Here is a 19,904-nt window from a genome sequence, read left to right as displayed (position 1 = left end):
GGCACTGGAGCCCTCTGAACGCTGTCCAGGTGTGAGTAGCTGCCCAGCAATGCCCGCAGCTGTGACTTGTGGTGCTTGGTCCAGGTCGACGTTGAACTGCCTTTTTTCTGCCTCTTCGGCGACATGTTTTGAGGCGTGGACCACATCTTGTTGTCCCAAACCGAGCGTACTTAGACCGCTAAAGTCCGCAAGGTTGAAGCACACGCCCACTCCTTGCGTACCAACCTCCGTCCTTCATGCCCGGAAAACGAACCCATATTTCACAGAAGAAGTTAGAGAGAAGCGCGCGCCTCCCAGCGCTGCCCACTCGACGTCCGGCGTTCCGGGCGCGTTCCCAAGTCTCCAAGTCTCCAAGTCTCCACCTCCTCCTCTCTCTCTTGCGCGCCATCCTCCGCCACGCTCGACGCCGCACGCCACCCACTCACTCAGCCATTCTCTGCGCGCATGATGGAGCCCCGCGCCGCCGGCAACTCGGAGGCGATCCGCCTGGCGCAGGCCTCGGACTGGAAGGGACTGCAGCGCCTCTTGGAGCGAGACCCCGCCGTGGCCGAGCAGCGCGGCGACCACGGCATGCTGCCCATCCACTGGGCCTGCACCGTGCGCCGCGTGCCGCTGTCGCTCGTGGCCAAGCTGCTGCAGGCATATCCGGACGGCGTGCGAGCCAAGAACGCCGGCGAGCTGCTGCCGCTGCACATCGCCATCCGCGCGGGCGTGCAGGCCTCGTGTCTGCGCAAGATCGTGCGCGCGTACCCGGAGGCCGTGACCGAGCCGACGCCCGACGGCGTCACGGCGCTGGAGCTCGCCGAGGAGAGCGGACTCGACGCTGACAGCTTGAAGGTGCTGCACCGTGCGCACGAGCGCAGCAGCATCCTCCAGCAGCAGAACGACGACGACCGTAGCTCCGTTGAGGCTGAAACGGCAAACTTTGACCCGAAACGAGAGCTCAGTGGCCAGGAAGAAGGAGAAGCGTCCGGGGTCAGGAGGCCGGAAGACGACGAAGAAGACAAGGCGTGGAGCGATCCGGTTGTGCCGGAGCCCTACGTGGGCAACGTGGGCTTCATAGGGCTCCTACATATGGGCGACGACGGAGATCTTGACGCTACGGGGATGTCGGTGCTGGAGGCGGAAGACAGTTTTAGCATGATGAGCGAGCAGTCGCTCAGCGACGTGGACGGCCTGGACTCGCCGCACGACCATCTCGTGTCGCCTTCTTCAACCAGCACCTGCAGCCAAGACGACCCACGCACACCGACAAGCTCGCGGTCGTCGTTTGACGCACACCTGCGCACCGCCAGTCGTCGCAGCCTCGGAGGATTTCAAAATCAGAATCAGGAAGAAATGAGTCGTCAGCAGCAACAGACGCGTTTGGTCCGAACGGCGTCAGTGCTCGCTCAACTGCAAAGCGATGGCGTCTTCACCGAGCACGAGCTGCGGACCATGGTCTCAGCGATGAGCGCCAATGCTGCCATGAGCAACGCTGAAGAAGGAGCGTCGACTCGGAGCCACAGTCGCCAGATGTCGCTGCCGGTCATGCCCAGCTACGAAAACCTTCGTCAGACCTCCGGCTCCCAGTTCTACGATGAAGCGGATGACGAGGATGAGAACGATGAGAACGACAATGGATCTTCAAGGGACAGCACGAGCACCGCTGGTGGTGCTACTAGTGCCCAAGTTAACCCTCGAGGTCGACTGTTCCAGTCGGTGCAGGAGCCAATGCAAACGCGCCACTCGACCATCCCCGGTGGGTCTCAGCGAGGCTCACCACCACTGTTCCGGAGGTCGCATCGTCGTGCTTCACACGGAGGATCTCACAGTCGTGGCCATTTCGACCCTCCCCCGGAGTGGAAGCACGACGGCGAGTGCTCGATCTGCCGCGCGAGCTTCGGCATGTTCAAGCACCGCCACCACTGCCGCAATTGCGGTAAGTCCATCTGCAGCCAACACAGTGCAGACAAAAAGATATCGATGGAGGCCAAGGGATTCACTACTCCGCAGCGCGTGTGCGTCACCTGCTACGCCATGATCACGCACACCCGCTCGCTGAAGCATGAGCTGGAAGCCGACGAAACGGCCCGTGAAGGCTCATTGCTAAACTCCTCCGGTTTTCAGCAGCAACACTACGCACACACTACGGGCAACAACGACCGTCGTACTTCAGCCGTTGCCTTGTTCCCGTCTGCGACGACACCGGGGCCGAGCCGAAACACCGCGCTTGGAGGTTCAAGGAGCCCTACCACCAGCGCCGCCGGTGGGAGCCCCACCACGTCGCCGACAACTGGTCGCAGAGCTGCCTCCCGGAAGTCCAGCATCCTCGCTGCGGGCGAAGCAACGGGCGGGGCTGGGGAACGCGCGACCACTTCGAACCACGCGGCTGGACTGAGCGGGGCCCCGTCCTCGCCGGTACACGAGCTGCGCGCGTTGTTGGCGTCGCAGCAGAAACAGATCGAGCAGCTCGCGCAGAGCAACATGCAGATGCAGCAGCAGCTACTCGAGCAGGAAGAGCTCAAGGCCGAGACGACGCTGCTCATCACGCAGTTGATGACTCGGGTGTCGGTGTTGGAGTTGCAGAAGGACCGCAGCTTCCGCAACAGCAAGCGCCGGAGCGCCGAGACGGGCGAGAGCGAGGACGAGGACGAGGAGTTCCCTCAAGACGACGCCACTTCCTTCGAGCGGTAGGTAGAACCAGAAGGCCTTCAGTCTCCTAACACCGGCCAACCGAGGTAGCTGGCTGGTATTTATGCTACAAACCATCACCATCATGTTTATCAAAAAGCCCAAAGCCCCTACCTGTCACCGTCGTGAGGATCCATCCACACACATACCACACACACACCTTAGTACTTCCTTTGGGCCAGCGAAGAATCAGCCGAGCAATAGCGTTTATTTAGAGCCGATGAAGTCTTGTTGGATTCCTCGAGTCACTCGGCTAATGAACGAGCGAAGCGCTGCGTCCTCGGCGTCTGCGAAGCGGCTGAGGATGGATGCATGGCGAATTACTTGAGCTCCGGGGCCTCGCCGATCTCGTTGCGCTCGTACTGGAACTTGCCGCGCGGCACGTAGTCCATCTCCGGGTGCGCGCCGCCCTCCTTGCCGTGCGACGAGAAGCGCGTGGTGATGGTGTCCACCACGAGGTAGACGCCGAAGATGGCGGAGGCCAGGCCCAGGCCCGTGAAGGGCTTCTTGGCGCAGTTGCTGATGAAGGGGTGGCTTCTCCATGCGTCCTGGTGAGCGAGAACCATCGCGATCGGCAGGGACGATTCCGAGGGTCTAGCTTCCTTGTGTCTGGCGCGTCCGCGACCGCAAACTCTCCCCCTCATCAGAGACCACCAAACAGACTTAAATGATGGATACTAGGGACCGGCATAACGCATTTGATATACCCGTGTAGAGGTTTTGATGTGGCATACCCCAATTCAATTTCGAATCGCCACTTTCGCCGGCAATTATGGCGGTAATGAGCTGCTGGGGATGATGCTCGTGGGGCTCCACAGCTTGATAGCGTGTATACTCACGTGTGCATTGTGTTGTGTCGCTGCAGGACAAGTCGAACGGGAGAAAGGGCGCGGGCGTGGCCAACGTGACGCGGCAGACATGGGACCGCGAGCACTACGCGAAGCTGGCCAAGCTGCGCGCCGAAGGTCAATTGGAGAAGGAGGAGGTGCGTCTCCCATTGCACTATACGTGCGATACCTACAAGTTACTGAGTGTTGGAGTGCACTTGATACTGTGACGCAGATGAAGAAGGTGGTCAAGTCCTCGAAGCAGGAGTTCCAGGCGGCGAATGAAGGCGCTGCGGGGCCCGCGGGCTCGGCGCGAGCGTTCCTCAAGGCCCGCACTAGCAAGATGGAGCTGGAGAACAGCGTGGGTACAGTCAAGGTGACCAAGTCCGACGACGCCAGCAAGAGCGGCGGCTACTACTGCGAGGTCTGCGAGTGCGGGCTCAAGGACTCGGTGGCATACCTCGACCACATCAACGGCAAAAAGCGTACGTGGGCTGGCTGCTTGCTCTTCCTGTCTGGAAGGGATATTTATATTGTTTTCTGTGTCTCTAGATCTTCGCAAGCTGGGCTTCAGCATGCGCGTGGAGCGGTCGACGGTGGATCAAGTCAAGAACAGACTGCAGAGCGCGTCGAAGCGCAAGTGGGACCCTCTCATGACCAAGAAGCTGGACGCCATGGAAGGTCGGTCTTTAGCTGTGGGTGAGGTGCTAGGGGCAACTCACACTAACGAGGTATTGTATTGCACATTGCTGCTGACAGACTACGAGAAGAAGCTGAAAGCTGCTGAGGAGGAGGAGGCCCGCGCCAAGAGACAGAAGAAGGAGCAGAAGAAAGCCAAAAAGCTCGGCACGTCGGCGTCAGATGAGCAAAATACTGACAAGAAAGGTGAACACGCTGGAGACAAGAAACCCGATGCTGCAGACGAAGAAGTTCCCGACGCCGATGCTGAAATGATGGCCATGATGGGCTTCGGCGGCTTTGGCGGCTCCAAGAAGTCCTAGACAAAAGTTAAGCAATTACTGGCCCAAACCAAAGCAATTATTGTATTCTGTCGGGGCCCTCGGAATAGTGCCCTTCACTTCAAGTGTCCCACACAAAAATCCACAGATCCTTCGTATACTCAGCTCAAGTGAATCTTTGTTTAACGGATCATCCATCACCAACGTGGGGCGAGGAGCTCACTTCCAAAGACTCGAGCCAAAAGCCATGCGTGCCCTGCAGATCGTCCGTCGCGTCGCCGCCTCGCGCGCGCTGTCCGCGTCCGCCCGCCGCCTGGCGCCGCGCGCTGCCGCCCCCTTCCTCTCCTCGGCCCTCGTGCCCAGCAGCTGCGCGCCCATCCGCACGTTCGCCACGGGCGACGACTTCTTCGTCGAGGACGACGAGGACGACTCGTACGTGCAGTACCCGCCCGTGGGCGCGCGCGTGCAGCACCAGGCGCCGCAGTTCACGGCCCAGGCCGTGCTGGACGGCGACATCACGGACATCTCGCTGGACACGTACCGCGGCCAGTACGTGGTGCTCTTCTTCTACCCCAAGGACTTCACGTACGTGTGCCCCACCGAGATCATCGCGTTCAACGACCGCGCGGACGAGTTCAAGGCGCTCAACACGCAGCTCATCGCCGTGTCGTGCGACTCGCCCGAGAGCCACCTGGCCTGGACGCGCCTGCCGCGCAACAAGGGCGGCCTGGGCAAGATGGACATCCCCATCGTCTCGGACATCACCAAGGTCATCAGCGCCAAGTACGGCGTGCTCGTGGAGGAGGCCGGCGTGGCCCTCCGCGGCCTCTTCATCATGGACAAGGAGGGAGTGCTCCAGCAGATCACCATCAACAACATGCCCATCGGCCGCAGCGTGGACGAGACCCTGCGTCTGATCAAGGCCCTGCAGTTCGTGGAGGAGCACGGCGAGGTGTGCCCCGCCAACTGGCAGCCCGGTGATAAGACCATCAAGGCCACGCCCAAGGACAGCTACGAGTACTTCTCCACGGTCAAGGAGGAGGCCGACGACGACGACGTGGTGGCCCTCACACTGGTCAAGAACAAGGCCCAGTTCGACGCCCTCGTCAAGAGCGGCAAGCCCATGGTGGCCGACTTCATGGCCCCGTGGTGCGGCAAGTGCTCGCAGATCCTGCCGTTCGTGGAGGACCTGGCCGAGGCCCACCCGGACGTGACGTTCGCCAAGCTGGACGTGTCCATCCCGGAGATCGAGCAGCTCAAGGACGAGCTCGAGGTCGGCGCGTACCCGGAGTTCCGCTTTTTCAAGGGCGGCAAGGAGGTCCACGAGAAGGTCTCGGGCTACAAGAAGTCCCTGCTCAAGAAGGCCGTGCAGGAGCTGCTCTAATTTACTGTCCCCACGCCGTAATGCACGGCTGGCTATGATGCATGCGCTCACTCTTTAATGAGTGGCGCGAGCACTTCCAGTTTTCAGCACCAACTTTTCAATGACAAGCCAGCAACATGTGACGCCCAATGTCTCGTGCCATCTTACTGTGCATTCACACATATCCATTGAATGGTTGGCTTAGCTAGGCATTGTCGGCTTCGTATCGCGCGCGAGCCAACCTCTGTCGACGTTCTTTGTCGGAGGTGGCGTCCGACAGATCCACGGAAGCAGAAAGCGGCGCCTTGGAACCGAGTCCAGCCGTATCACTCCGTCCACCTTGTCCAGCTGCCTTGATCGGAGCTGTGATGCCTGTACCATGCTTGCCGAGGCCCTCTCCGCTCTTCCATCCCATCATCTTGAGCATTTTACCGCCGATACCAAATTCCAGCGAGCTGGCAGTAGGCTCCGGGTTTGAGTTGGTAACCGGCGCAGGACCAGTAGCGTTCCACTGGTTAAATCCAGGTGCTGTGTTGGCTGGCACGCGCTCTTCTTGCCGCTGCCTCTTGGCGTCTCGTCCCATCTCCTTCTCGTGCTCGCGGTACTGGGCCGCGATGTGCTGCTTATTCTCTTTTGCCTTGGCCAAGTTGGCCAGGTGCAGCTTCGACAGCTTCTCGTGCTTGTGAAGCATCTCCATGGACCCGAACTTTCGCCGGCATAGCTAGACCACCACAGACATAGGCTCACACTGTTAGCCAATGAACACAAATCGGTCTCTCTGCAGGTCTTACCAGGCAAATCGGGACTTCCTGCGGGACACTCGTCAACGCATCAATCACCGAGTCAGCAGCGTTGGACGGAGCACTGGTCACCGTCTTCTGCTGCGATGGAGCACTCGTGGTAGCTGTGTCATTAACATGACGAGGCTGACCGGGCACTGCGCAGGAACCTTCAGCTTTGGCTTCGCGTTGTCGCTGCGACCACTTGGCAATGTCGTCTGCACTCTTGCGCTTTATTCCCACGCTCGTCACACTGACAGCAGGTGCACTAACGGCAGCGCTGGCTGTCTTAACTTGGTTCTTCTTCTCGAAGGCGGAGGCCGCGGGAGCAAACGCAGTGGTCTTGATGTCAAACGAGATTCCGGGTGCCTTCTTCTTGTCTTTCTTCAGTGACAGACTTAGTGCAGGCTTGTTAGCAGTCGACGCCTTCTCCGTCTGTACTTGATACGCAGTGGCATCAACAGGAACAGGTGGCACGAACACTCGAAACGCCGCAGCACCGCTATCTGTAGGCCTCACGCACTGGTAGTACACGCCAGTGAACGAGTTGTGGTATACCTTTGTTTGCGCGTCGTAGTAGAACATGCTGTCAGGATCCCAGTAGAGGCCATACTCGCTGGCATAAACGTAGCTGCCGCCTGCCGTCTCAAACGGTAGTGGCCACATTTTCTTGGGCTCTTCGAAGTGGGGCATTACTTCTGCAGCGGCACTATCCAGAAGTACGCTCACATCAGCCGCAACAAGATTCTGCTGGTGGTCACAATTGGCAGAATCGCACCCATGCATTTGCGTGGCAGGAAGGGTGACATTCTTGAGCATTAGATACGTTTTTGCACTCGTGGTGATGATCCAGTTCAGCAAACAAAAATGCAACATGCGTTCACCTGATCAGTTTTCGCCGCATCAGCTGCGCGTCCTTGTGAGAGTGACCACTGTGCTTGTTCCAACGCTGTCACTGCCATCGAGCTTCCTCCACGGGGTGCACCTTGGAACGAATCCGGAGGATAGTGTGACCTAGTGGAGAGAGTATCGCGCGCATACGACACCTCTACGTGAGTATTCTGAACAACCAAGTCGCCACATTTTTTCAAAGCTTCTGTCGCTGCCTACACATAACAGCAGAGTAAAACAATACACACAATCAACACAGACATTAGCCACGCCGTGTTAGATACCGGTATGCCCACACTAACAAGAAAAACAAGTGAGTCGTACTTCGATATCGCGGAACTCGACAAAGCCAAAACCCCGAGACAGATTTGTCGCTCGATCTCGAATCAGTCGGATATCTTGCACGCCGTCAAACTCTGCGAAGACCACTTGCAGCTGCAGATAAAGATAATGTAACAACGTTAGTGCACCATCAGCACAAAACAAGCTTCCAATAGTAGCCTCAAAACATACCTCTCCTTCTTCAATGTCGAGAGGAAGCAGCCGCACCATTAGCACTTGAGACGGCGGAACACTTCGAGCACTCTCATCACGTCTCTGAGCATTCTTGAACTGGTCATTATGTGCAGAATAGGATGGAGCTCTAGCAGAGTCTCCATAATGCGAGTCGCTGTGACTGCGTATTTGCTCCGCCCGAAAGGCTGCCGTCACAGGCACTTCCTTCATCTGAGCGGTTCTGGGCGCGTTGCACTGGAAACAGCTTGTTCGACGCGCGAAATTGGTCACATTGCACTGCAGCGACAGCATCAAACTCTACAGTCAGCCCCTGCCCTCCTACGCACCAGCAACTCAAAATCCCACCTCATCGCAAATCCAATCCGGTCGTGGTTGCCACCGTTCTCCCGGCCGCTGACTGTCTTCACCATGCCGAGACCACACACTTCCACCTCTCGGTCGACCAACGTCGCCATCCGGGGAGCGCCGACGATAGCCGTCCGTGTAGCTCACCGTAACGTCTCGGTGCTGCAGCACAAGAGGCCTCGACTCTATGTCCAAAAATGTATGCAGAACGTGAGCACCATCTCCAAAACTAACTACAAAAAGCTCGTACCAAAGGCGCGCATCGCCTCCATGGCGCTCTCCACCCTGTCAAAGTCCACGAAGGCGAACCCGCGAGGTTCTCCCGTGGTCTTCACCAACAATTTCCAATTAATTAATTAATGATCAACAACAATAGTTGGCTGCACGCACGCACCTTGTACATGGTGCGAGCCTGCAAGGGTCGGAAGGGCTGCAGCGCGCGGAGGATCTGGGCGAGGCACGGGAGCCACACGACGGTGAGTAACGTGGGCGTCCTACGCCGGCTCCCTCTCGCTCTACCGTCGTTCTACACAACTCTACTCTACCACGTCTATGGCGGATAGATATGTTGCAGTCAAGCGGTAGGTTCCACGCCGGGTATTGTACCATTTCATCGTCGACTGAGGGCGCCAGGCCGCGCAGCAGCAGCGTAGAGCTAGGCGCGTGCTCCTGGTGCGAGGCGTGGGGGCTGTAGCGCTGTCCTCGAGGCGGAGGCGCGCCGCCATAGCGGTCGAAGTGGCCGGACATCGGAGGCTGTCGTCTGTTTCTCTCTGACCAGTAATGCAACTTGGTATTTGTATAGTGCACATATCTGAAACATTACATTAAAGTAGACAGGTGTAAGTTTTTGTGTATTTTCCTTATAATTCTTGTATTGTGTATTATTTCGATAGTGCTGGAAGAAACCACCAACCTCGGTGACGATCCGACAGCCTACCGCAATATTTGCACGTGACTGGTGTCGGTGACGATCCAGTCTCGTGCAAATATTGCGGTAGGCTGTTTACCACTCGTACACACCCGAGTACGCGGGGCTGAGCAAAGATAAAATCGCGGCGATGCGAGAAGAACGGGGGAGCTGGTTTCCGCGAGAGATCGCAAGTGAGGTTACTTCGATTTGCCGAGACAAAACAAAAGCCGAGTTGTGCGTCCAATTTCTGCAGGATGATCGTGGGTTTACGCTTCCCCGGAAATGGGAAAAGTGTCCATCACATTTTGATGAAGTGGAATCTAACGTGGATGGTGATTCAAGGCAGGAAGCTCGGTACATTTACTTGGGTAGAGGGAGACCTCAGATAGCATCACGCGCACAATCGCAATTATATGTAATGCATGCTCTCTAACTACAGTCAAACCTGTTTATATGATCCTCTCTATTTGAGCCATGCCGTTTATTTGATGCAGGCTTTGTCGCTACCAAATATTTCACTTAGTTTTTGTATGATCTCTGTTTATATGCATACAAGGTATATGAGTCACATTTTTGGGGACCAAATTAGGTCTCACCTGTTTATTTGATTCACACTGCTCACGGCCACACACTCTTCAAAGCACCACTGCTCAACACTCAACACCTACCGCAAGCCTTCTTCGCTCGCCATGTCTCCTCGCACCTGTCTGACGCTAGAACAAAAGCTCCAAGTGCACCTAAAGCTCAAGCAGAATCCTGGCCATGCTCGCCGAGTGGATCTACGCAACTTTCAAGGCCCGGGTCAGCCGTGCCACACTCGTCCGACTGCGCAACCTGCCTTCTTCCTACTTCAGCCACGTCGACCTGAGTGCGACCAAGCGGCGCCGAGTAAAATTCCCTCAGTTCGAGCGGGAACTGAGGGAATTTTTCTTTCAGAACGAAGCTAAAACGGCGATGGCGGACGACGTGCTCCTGCTGAAGGCGCATGAGCTGGCGGAGCGCTTAGGTATCGATGCCACGCAGCTCCGGCTAAGCAACGGCTGGCTTCAAAGCTTTAAGAAGCGCAATGGGATCCGCTCCCATACGCTACACGGCGAAGGTGGCGCTGTAGAAGCTGATGAAGTGCGAGATGCGAGGCTAGAGCTACAAGAGTTGGTGGCGCAGTTTACACCCGAGAATGTGTTCAACTTCGACGAAACGGCGCTTTTCTATCGCTTAGCGCCTAATCGAACGCTAGCTACGACTATTCGCAAGGGCAAGAAAAAGGAGAAGCAACGTTTGACTTTGGCCTTCTGCTGCAACGCGACTGGCTCCGACAAGCTCGACCCAATAGTCATCGGTACGGCCAAGAACCCGAGGTGCTTTAAAAAGGGAGCGGCGATTAAAGGTAAACCTATATTGTACAAGTCCTCCAAGAACGCCTGGATGACATCCGTCATTTTTGACGAATGGCTGCACCTCTTCAACATGAGAATGGCGGCCGCCAATCGCAAGGTCCTACTTCTAGTCGACAATGCTTCATGCCACAAGATTCTACGAAACCTGACTCATGTGACTGTTCACTTCCTCCCTCCTAACATCACATCCGCCGTACAGCCGCTGGATGCAGGTAAATATTTTATCTATATTGTGGTGTAGCCTAAACTAAACTAACCGACTCTATTACGGTGTTTTTTATTCAGGTATTATCCGGTCGTTCAAGGCTCGGTACCGAAAGTATTTTGTGCGGTGGTGTTTGGATGCACTTGAAGCTAACATTACACGCAAGCTCAACGTACTGGAAGCTGTCCAATTCTCCATTGATGCTTGGGCGGGTGTGACGCCAACGACAATTACAAATTGCTGGGTCAAGACTCGCATTTTGGGAGGAAAGATGCTAGGAAGGACCCGTGCTGACACGGATTACATTGAGGAGGTATCCAGCAACGAGATGGAGTAGTTAACGGCGATGCTATCGAGGTGGGAGGGCGCTGTTAGCGCTAGTGAGTATCTGGCAGTGGACGAAGACGTTCCTGTGCACGAGCCAGATGTGCTAGTGGACGAAGCGGCAGGAAGTGATGCAGTTTCGCAGAACGAGCAGGAGGAAGAGGAGGAACAGGAACCCGCAGCTCAACCTGCCATTGCTCTGAGACACTGCATGGAGCTGGCTGCATTTCTGCTGCAATGCGGAGAGCAGACTGACAGAGAACGAAGAGCTTTACAGACCGTGACCGCTTTGGTTCGAGAGACTACGGTGAAGGCAAAGCGGCAGCAAACTATGCACGCTTTCTTTACGTGCACCACATAATTTTTTTAACTGAGTCCATTTTATATAAGTGATTGTAGTAGATGGTCACCAACAGGGCCTCATATAAACAGGTTTGACTGTATACAGATACTTTTGAGATATATTGTTCAGAGGATACCATGGATGGTAGATTCACCTAATGCTGAATTTTATCCTGCTTTTGCAATACAATGGTGAATAGCACGTCGTGCCGCGGCATGCAGTTAGCGATTGATTCGGCTCACCGCTGAAGTCTTCTGTCAATTAGGTTTGAATTCATATGTGTACGTTGTTCCACGACCATGGAATCCGGACAAGCTATACTAGTAATAGACACGGCAACAACGCATCTTCCCCGCGAGCAATGCAGAACCAACGGTTTATTAATTTGATGGATATACAGTTCTCCCATCCCAAAACTCAGATTTCCGATCGACAAGGTGGTTGATTATCTTGGACACAATAATCCGGCCATCAACAAAATGTGGTCAACCGAAGATGCATCCTCCACAACAACGGAGAGTCATTAAAGCAACATTAAAAATCAGCCTCAATGTGTGGGATCAATAACATTGATGGGGTCCAATGTTGCGTGATCGCTAACATTGACGCAATGTAAATTTTCCAGACGTGAAATTTCATGTTTGGAGCCATTTCAGAATCTACCGGGTGGGAAGCAAGCGCCCGCGCGCTCGCTCCGCCTCCGCGTCGTGCGACCGTCTGCAGCGGTCACCCGCTCAACCTTATTCTAATGTGTGCATGTCCTACTGCGGTGCTTATATGCATGTGTGTACTACGTATGCGGGAGCAAACGCCTTCCCAGTGCGTTGCGTTGCGCCAGGTGCGATGCGTGTTGCAATCGAATGCGCTAACCTTCTAAGCAGGCGTAAGCGCTTGTAATGCGCCTCTAGCCAACAGCGCAGTTAGGTTAAAGGGGGAGGGCGAGCGAACGCGAGCGCGAGCCTCGCTGAGCGCGTTCACCGATCGTCAACACCCGCCGATCAGGCGGGGGCGGGTCTGCGCGAGCGAGCGAAGGCGAGCGCTGCAACCCGATATTTTTTTTCCTAGACACCGCGGATGGCCGAGCCGAGAACTTAGCGTAAGGCACGAGGGGGTGGGGCAGGCCGCCCGAGCGAAGCGAGAGAGGGGCGGCCCCCCCGGAAGTGCCGTCGCTAAGTCCGCAGGCGAAAGCCAACGCGAGTGTCCTGCCAACTAGGAATAGACAACACGTGGCACCCAGGTAGAGCTGCGCGTAGATCCCGTAGAGCCCATTCTCCTGCTGCATGTGTCGGCGGCGCCGACTCGGCGCGTACACCATGACGCGCTTGCCGCGTTAGCGGCGGAAGCTGTTGGCGCACGCCCCGAGTGATACAGCGTGCTTCGCTGTCGTGCTGTCGTGCTGTCGAGCTGTCGAGCTGTCGTGCTGTCGAGCTGTCGAGCTGTCGAGCTGTCGAGCTGTCGAGCTGTCGAGCTGTCGAGCTGTCGAGCTGTCGAGCTGTCGAGCTGTCCACTATTGTCACATTGGTAAACCAAATATTCTGCTACGAGAGATACCGTAACATTGTGCAATGTTAGGCAGAGGCACCATTGTTGCGCTCAATGTTACGCAACGCCAACATTTCAATGTTGCTTTAATCAGTGCCACAACAACGTGGGAACGTGGCGCATCAACAAACGCTCGCATCTGAGAAATACCGTACCTATTGATACTGTACGCATGATTTGGTAAATGACTGGATGCACAGCCTCTCCGGTTTGATCCTGGCGAGGGTGGACATTTCTCCTTCACAGATCAGTCGTTACCCACTTTCCAAATCACAACAAGCCAAAACCCCGCAACTATCGACTCCCGATGCATCGACACATATATATTCTGCTGCTGGTGGCCATTGTTCTCGTTTCAAGCACCAATGCAACGTTGACCAGCCCAGAGCCGAAACACGTCCAAGCTACGAGACGGCTCAGAGGTGCCCCCAAGACTGGAGAAATCGACAGGAGCGCCACGCATTCACAGGACACGAAGCTGGACTCTGGTGCAAAACTGACCAGCAAGTTGAAGCGTGTCAAAGTCCCCGCAGTCACGATGGAGAACGAGATGTGGAACAAGCTACTGACTCCCTTGTTTAAGGAGTTCTTCGCGAAAGAGGTCCACCCGCGGAGAGCTCCCAAATTCCTGTCAGCCGTTAAATCTCGAGAGGTAAGAGACGACATTGCCGACCTGTACAAGTTCTGGTATAGGATACGTCTAGCGTAGATGTTGCCAAATCGCATGCCAGGTAGCAACTTGCTGCCTGTCATACTTTAGCAGTATTTAGGAGTACACAGTAGCAGAGCAAATATATTTTATTAAAACAAAAACATCGGTAGTGTGGAAAATGGCAATGGGTTTACCACAGGAAGTGCCGATCACGGGTCGATAAAACATTGGTCTCGGACGAAGACGCTCTACATCCACACAGGTTCATGTGCCCAAAATCTGTCAAAGCCAAGGGTGGCATTCACCTGATTTGTACCCACGCAAGACCTTATTCTTGGAGGCCCCACTTTCAAACATGAAGCATAAGGGCAAAGTCACCACTTCCCAAGACCAAAAGAAACCAAGACAGCAACAAGGAGGGGAATTGGCGTCTTGCGCGTACAGCTTCGTCATCCTAAATGACAAGATCTTCGAGCACATCCTCAGCTTCTTGAGCAACCAGACCCTCACAAAACTGCAAGGCATCACCGGAGACAACTACCCCAACTGCGAGCCAGCAATAGCAAGGTTTTGCTGCCGCTGCGAGAATAACAAGCCTGCTATCTTCTACAACCTTTGTCGCGAGTGTGAGTCCAAGCACAAGAGCTACAATCCCAATACTACCGCGGCAATGGCAAGAATGGTCTACGGGGTCCAAGATTTCTCGACCTTGTCCCCCATAGCTGGAGAGGACGGCACGCCGAGTGGAATGTACGCGCGGGTGCACTTGGAGAATTTCATGCTGCGAACGTGTGGGTCAAAAGTGGGGTGGCTTCGAGTCATTGCGCAGCTTAATGGGGGGATTAGAAGAGTTCTGGTGCAGCAACATCAGGCACGCGAAGACTGGAAAATGTTTTTCGTCTCGCTGGCGCCTGGATTCGAGCCCTACGTGACGCCGGACGGGTTTAATCGGAGTAGCAAGGCCGATTTAGAAGAATGCAGCAAGCGGTTTGCACTGGTGACAGCGGCATTCAAAGAGCGTGGCTTTCAGCTTCGGCGAGAAGAACCGTCAAGCCGTGCGTTTATTGCACACGGTGTTGGAACCATTGAGTGCGTTATTGAGAACGCCGAAGAGCTTGAGTTTCTGATCGCTAACACCGACTTTGCCCAACGCCGTGATGACAAGATCAAATACTTCCCCCATGAGAGCGATGGAGAGAGGTCTTTCGCTTTACGTCGATTCAGGAAGTGTTCGGATGAAGCAGCAATGGAACTGTGCGCCGAGTACTTGAAAGACGCCAAGGGGCTTGTGCTCCCGCGCAAATGGGAAAAATGCCGATCACGATTCGAGAAGGTGCAAGAATCCAAGCTCGAGCTACAGCAGAAACTTCGCTATATCAATTCGGGAGGCGTACGGCAAGAGATTTAGCCTCCAGGAGGTAGCAGACATGACACGGGTTTGAATGAGAAACTATACACACGGCTCACATTGCAGTAAAGTTCAGGGTATCTTTTAAGGTATTTTACAGCTTGTAGTTGCTGTAAAACACTTTTTTTCCGGGTCATAATGTTTTAACCATGTATTAACTTACGACAACACCTTTTTTCAAGTACAGGTTACTCTTCCTGACACCCCACTTGAGTGCAAATCTTCTCTCGCCCTCACTATACCCCATTCATTTTCCAAGATGTTCAGCTCGGCGCAGGTTGTGACGACCACGGCGGCGCCGGAGCCGTCGCTGCCGGTCTTCTCGACGCGCGAGACGCACTTCCGCAAGGCGCGCGACGCCAACACGCTCGTCTTCTCCGTGCCCACACACTCGAGCCTGCTACTGCCGCTGCTGCGGCCCGTGAGCCACGCGTACGAGCAGCAGGACGCGCGCTGTCTGCACCTGCTGCAGGCGGCGGCGCTCGTGCCCAGCTGCAAGTGCGACAAGCTGCTGGCCACCGTGGCGCAGGCGCTCAAGATGCCCGTGGCCCCGAAGATTAAGAGCCAATTGGAGGCCACGCTGCGGCCGGTGCTGACCAAGTTGCAGGCGTCCAAAGGCGGCGAGGGCCACGAGAGACCGTTGCTCGCCCTGCAACTCAAGGAGAAGGTGGCCGACTGCTTACGTTGCTGGATCGCCGAGCCGGTGCACGGCTTCGTGCTGAGGAAGGAGCACGTCGTGAACGGCATGAGGATGGACGATCTGGTGGCCACCCCCGTGGGCGCGGGGTATCTCAGGGGTTACAGGGGCGAGGACGGCTTCTGCACGGTCGTGTACCCCTGGGGGCATGGATTCGTGCATGTGAAGGACGTGGAGAAGGTGCAGCAAGCGCTGGAGAAGCACCTTAAGAAACGCTCGTACAATGAGTATGTTGCTCTGGAGCACCAGCAACTTTACGAGCAGATTGAAGGCCTGCTGGAGAACCTGCCGCCAGTAGCGGAGGGGGGAGATGCAAGCCAGAAGGGCGAGCAGAAAGAGACGAAGGTGGGCGAAGTGGACGTGGAGGAGTACAAGGAGCTGTTGAAGTCGCTGGAGGAGGAGGTGAGTGAGAGAGTGGAAGGATGTCGGAGGATTTGGATTATTTTTTTATTATTTGTGTGTGAATGTTGCAGCATGTGGACACGACCGCACTTCGAGAAGATTTGGGATTATTGCGTCGTGTGCAGGCACTTACGAATAAGGTCAAGGAGCTCCGCCGCGCACATGCTCCGAAGGAACCTGAGCAGAAGATCATGCGTACGGAAGAAAACGACGAGATGCCTGAAGCTGAAGATGTGCAGCAGAACGATGATGAGGCAACGGCGGAGGAGCAAGAGAAGAAGGAGGGTCAAGAACAACGTGTTGAGACCGAGAAAGCGTTAGAAGCTGGCGGAGGTAGTGGTCAAATCTAAAGTGTGTGCAGTAAGTTAGAATGGAGGTGTGCACTTCAGGAAGAATGTTTTGTGTAAGCTTAGTAATATCAATTCTTCGGCAGTGTTACCTGTACCTCGAAGCTTTGGACGTGACTGATGGCAATGTATGTAGATTCAAGCATTAGTTATTCACTAGAAACATTTAGGTCGTAGATGGTAGACAAGCTTGTAAACTGGCGTTGCTCACTGGTGGCGATGGCAGAAGTTGGCCAGACGGGTGTAAGCGTCCGCCAATACTTCGTGCGGGGCCGAGAACACGATGCGGAAGTAGTTGGTCATTCCGAAGCACTGGCCGGGCAGCACGAACACGGACTCTTCGTCCAGCAGCTTCTGGGTGAGGTCGAAGTCGTCCTTGATCTTCGTCAGAACGTTCGTGTTGACTTTCACCTGAGAAGAGACTGGGAGTTAGCATTGCGTGGGCGAGATAATAGTGTTAATGGTTGCGGTTTCCACGTACCATAGCGTACATCGCGCCCTGAGGCACCACGACATCAAGGCCCGGGATCTGCATCAGGGTGTCGATGGTGAACTTGGCGTTGTCCTCCAGCGTGGCGAAGTATCGCTTCTTGAAGTCCACCAGCGATTGCGCCTCGGCACTTCCGGGAACCGGAGTCAACACATCGGGTATGGCACTCTGTTGATACAGAAATGAACGGTAAATTTCGTATCAAAGCAACAGAGATCGAAAGGGGGCGGTATTGTACCTGGACGAGAGAGTTCGCTCCGAGGATGTTCTGCGACAGCTTGAAGTACGCCGTCCGTACGTCCTTCAGGATGTTGCTGCGGTCGTGCACCATGACCCAGCCCACTCGCCAGCCAGGGATCAGGAACTGCTTGGCCAAGCCACCCACGGCCACCACGGGCACGGTCTTCGTCAGAGTCGCCATAGGGTAGAACACGTTGCTTCCGAACACCATGTCGCCGTAAATTTCATCCTGAAATTACGAATGCCATTAGAGCCAACTCCAAGCAGGAATATGACAAAAATGTGATCCTTACCGCGATGATGGGGATCTTGTTCTCATCAGCCAGCGCGAGGATCTTCTCCAGGTGAGGCTGCACAGAACAAGAGATTGGTGAGTGTGAAACTCTCAACACTTAACGGAACAAGATAATCATCTACCTTGGAGTACACGCTGCCGCAAGGGTTGGAGGGGTTGTTGACCAGGATGGCCTTGGTGTTGTCGTCAACAAGCGACTGCATGTGCTCGAGGTCGACCTCCCAGTTGTTTTCGGGCTATACATCCAACAGCAATACACGTCGTGAGTACAAAATTCAGAGCATCATCGACTTGAACAGAGTAGTCTGCTCGCTCACCTTGAGGTTGTAGAATCTGCACTCGATCTTGTGCGCCTCGCACAGAGCTTGATACAGAGGGAACCCAGGCTTCGGGAGGAGGATGTTGTCACCAGGGTTCAACAGACCGCGCAGAGCAATCTCGATAGCACCCGAGCATCCGCTGGCGATGATGATGTCCTCCATGGTCAGAGGCGCCCTCACATTGCCGAAGTGTTGGGCAATTGCCGCACGGGCAACCTCAGAACCAGCAGAGTGGATGTAGCCATTGTGCTGCATGGATCTACAGCCGACAACGAGTAAACGCATGAGTGAGTACCCCCGTCTCCGGAGAATTTAATACGCGTCCTTGCAGTGAACGTACCGAGTGTTCCGGACGATGGCGTTGACCAGGACATCGGGGCAGTGTAGGTTACCAAACACCGTCGGGTCGCCTACGAAACCACAACGAAAGTTAGAACCCACTACCTTCACAGTATCCCCACTCGGTAGAACATTGCTCAAGTTACCGAGCGACAGCGGGATCAGGGTCTTGTTCGACGTGGCGGGTTTCTTGATGTTGTCCACGATTTTGCGGATGGGGTTGGAACAGAGTCTAGAGAACTCGGACGGCTGCACGTTCCATTGGAGTTTGCTTTGGCGCTCGACTTCCATCATGGGGACGTCCGCCGTGGGGTCGTTGAGCTTGGTCATGGCAAAGGTGATTTCTGGCGTTGCTGTCGAGAGGTCGATTTGAAAATGAGCTTCGAGGACATTTGCATTTTATCGATCGGGACCCCTAGGGTCCGTCCTAATCTCGCCGTTGAGACGCATACAGGGGCTATATATGTCGCCATCTAGACCCTATCCGCAATGACGGCTGTCGACGGCGACCAATCGCAGCGGTTTAACAAGTTGCTTTTCGGTGGTCGCGCACCACGAGTTCAACTTGGGGCAACGGTTTTACGTTGAAGCAGGTGCTTGAAGCTCGCTACATGCTGCGCCTGGCGAGGCGATCTCCTCTTCCTCATTTCGGAAAGAAGGCACAAACCATTGTATCGCTGCGTGAAGCAGTCGCCTCCTGATTGAGCTGCCTTGGAGTTCGAAGCCCTTACAACGGGCCATTTCCAGGATAGGAGCCGCGCATTTGTAGGAACTTTTATTGGCGCCGCCAAAATTTCCAAATCGTAAGAATTCGTTGAAACTTAGTCTTCAATTCGTTGCGGGCTCCATGCTGATGGTGGGTCTTGTCCTGCCAGTCTGTAATAACACGGGTTCTGCGTGAGGCTGCCTTCCTTGCGTGGTCACATTTTGGAGGAACCGTGCGCGAAAAGCGGTGCGTAGTATTTACTGGTTTTTTCTTAAAAAAAGAAGGAACCACATGACAGTTCGACCGATGAGCGACGTAAGCTGGCACAAGCTGAGTTCCGAGCTTGTACAACCCAGCGTGGGGTTTTCATAGCCTGTGCTTCATGGGGACCTGGGTCACGTTCGTGCATGCTGCCGGATGCGTTGCTTTTCGCGTTTCCTTCTCTTTGCCTCGAAACTTCGTGCAGCTATTCGACATCAATGGCACTTGCTGCAGCGCTCTCAGCATCGTGACGGCCGGCCGAAAACAAATCAATGATGTATGGGACTGCTTTGAACTGAATGCAGGTGCCGGCTTGCTATAGTTTAATAGTTTAAAATGCTGCCAAGAAAATAGTGGCCGAACTGGCATGTTGAAGTGGATAATTATGCGTCAGCATCCCAAAACATAGGTAAATTCTATATCATAAGTCAACCACAACTATTCCATTATTACCTCACATATTCTTTATCACCGTTTTATGATCTTCTCAATACTCGCATCTTTTTTTCTTCGGCATCAGCCATTGCAAGAACCGCTTCAAGCTGCACAAGTGGAGGTGGAAGCCATTCACGATGCCCAAGCGCGTGCACGACGAGAACGCGGCGGACAACGCCGCAGAGCAAGAAGCTCCGCCTGCAAAGGCCCCAGCAGCCACTGCCGCCTGCGAGTTCTG

At 55.0% G+C, this 19,904-nt stretch overlaps 8 protein-coding genes across 8 annotated transcripts; 6 read left to right on the top strand and 2 right to left on the bottom strand.

Moving 5' to 3' along the window:
- Positions 1-444: 444 nt before the first annotated feature.
- On the top strand, positions 445-2,676 carry PHYSODRAFT_320637 (hypothetical protein; the record flags this gene model as incomplete). The annotated part of the gene is made up of 1 exon (XM_009515714.1): positions 445-2,676. One exon carries the CDS (start codon positions 445-447, stop codon positions 2,674-2,676), a length of 2,232 nt encoding a protein of 743 aa, XP_009514009.1.
- Positions 2,677-2,993: 317 nt separating this feature from the next.
- PHYSODRAFT_320636 (hypothetical protein) lies at positions 2,994-3,317 on the bottom strand (the record flags this gene model as incomplete). Its single annotated transcript, XM_009515713.1, has 1 exon — positions 2,994-3,317. The coding sequence occupies one exon, from the start codon at positions 3,315-3,317 to the stop codon at positions 2,994-2,996; it is 324 nt and encodes a 107-aa protein (XP_009514008.1).
- Positions 3,318-3,665: 348 nt separating this feature from the next.
- On the top strand, positions 3,666-8,398 carry PHYSODRAFT_283992 (hypothetical protein). Its single transcript, XM_009515712.1, has one exon. The coding sequence runs from the start codon at positions 4,707-4,709 to the stop codon at positions 5,841-5,843; it is 1,137 nt and encodes a 378-aa protein (XP_009514007.1). The 5' UTR covers positions 3,666-4,706; the 3' UTR covers positions 5,844-8,398.
- A 1,819-nt stretch (positions 8,399-10,217) lies between these two features.
- On the top strand, positions 10,218-11,202 carry PHYSODRAFT_476897 (hypothetical protein; the record flags this gene model as incomplete). Its single annotated transcript, XM_009515711.1, has 2 exons — positions 10,218-10,872; positions 10,946-11,202. The coding sequence occupies 2 exons, from the start codon at positions 10,218-10,220 to the stop codon at positions 11,200-11,202; spliced, it is 912 nt and encodes a 303-aa protein (XP_009514006.1).
- A 2,150-nt stretch (positions 11,203-13,352) lies between these two features.
- Positions 13,353-13,808, top strand: PHYSODRAFT_353338 (hypothetical protein). The gene has a single exon (XM_009515710.1). The coding sequence runs from the start codon at positions 13,382-13,384 to the stop codon at positions 13,781-13,783; it is 402 nt and encodes a 133-aa protein (XP_009514005.1). The 5' UTR covers positions 13,353-13,381; the 3' UTR covers positions 13,784-13,808.
- Positions 13,809-14,081: 273 nt separating this feature from the next.
- PHYSODRAFT_553114 (hypothetical protein) lies at positions 14,082-15,134 on the top strand (the record flags this gene model as incomplete). Its single annotated transcript, XM_009515709.1, has 2 exons — positions 14,082-14,880; positions 14,923-15,134. The coding sequence occupies 2 exons, from the start codon at positions 14,082-14,084 to the stop codon at positions 15,132-15,134; spliced, it is 1,011 nt and encodes a 336-aa protein (XP_009514004.1).
- A 259-nt stretch (positions 15,135-15,393) lies between these two features.
- PHYSODRAFT_348805 (hypothetical protein) lies at positions 15,394-16,678 on the top strand (the record flags this gene model as incomplete). The annotated part of the gene is made up of 2 exons (XM_009515708.1): positions 15,394-16,233; positions 16,305-16,678. The coding sequence occupies 2 exons, from the start codon at positions 15,394-15,396 to the stop codon at positions 16,581-16,583; spliced, it is 1,119 nt and encodes a 372-aa protein (XP_009514003.1). The 3' UTR covers positions 16,584-16,678.
- Positions 16,679-16,768: 90 nt separating this feature from the next.
- On the bottom strand, positions 16,769-18,558 carry PHYSODRAFT_537941 (hypothetical protein; the record flags this gene model as incomplete). Its single annotated transcript, XM_009515707.1, has 8 exons — positions 16,769-16,991; positions 17,062-17,238; positions 17,309-17,539; positions 17,604-17,660; positions 17,728-17,823; positions 17,923-18,184; positions 18,266-18,335; positions 18,411-18,558. The coding sequence occupies 8 exons, from the start codon at positions 18,556-18,558 to the stop codon at positions 16,788-16,790; spliced, it is 1,245 nt and encodes a 414-aa protein (XP_009514002.1). The 3' UTR covers positions 16,769-16,787.
- Positions 18,559-19,904: the final 1,346 nt, after the last annotated feature.

The sequence above is a fragment of the Phytophthora sojae genome, assembly GCF_000149755.1.
Source record: "Phytophthora sojae unplaced genomic scaffold PHYSOscaffold_1, whole genome shotgun sequence".
Lineage (NCBI taxonomy): Eukaryota > Oomycota > Peronosporomycetes > Peronosporales > Peronosporaceae > Phytophthora > Phytophthora sojae.
This window is presented reverse-complemented; position numbering and strand designations above follow the sequence as displayed.

Coding starts and splice junctions, on each gene's coding strand:
- PHYSODRAFT_283992 (XM_009515712.1), top strand. CDS start 4,707: ATGCGTGCCCTGCAGATCGTCCGTCGCGTCGCCGCCTCGCGCGCGCTG.
- PHYSODRAFT_353338 (XM_009515710.1), top strand. CDS start 13,382: ATGCATCGACACATATATATTCTGCTGCTGGTGGCCATTGTTCTCGTT.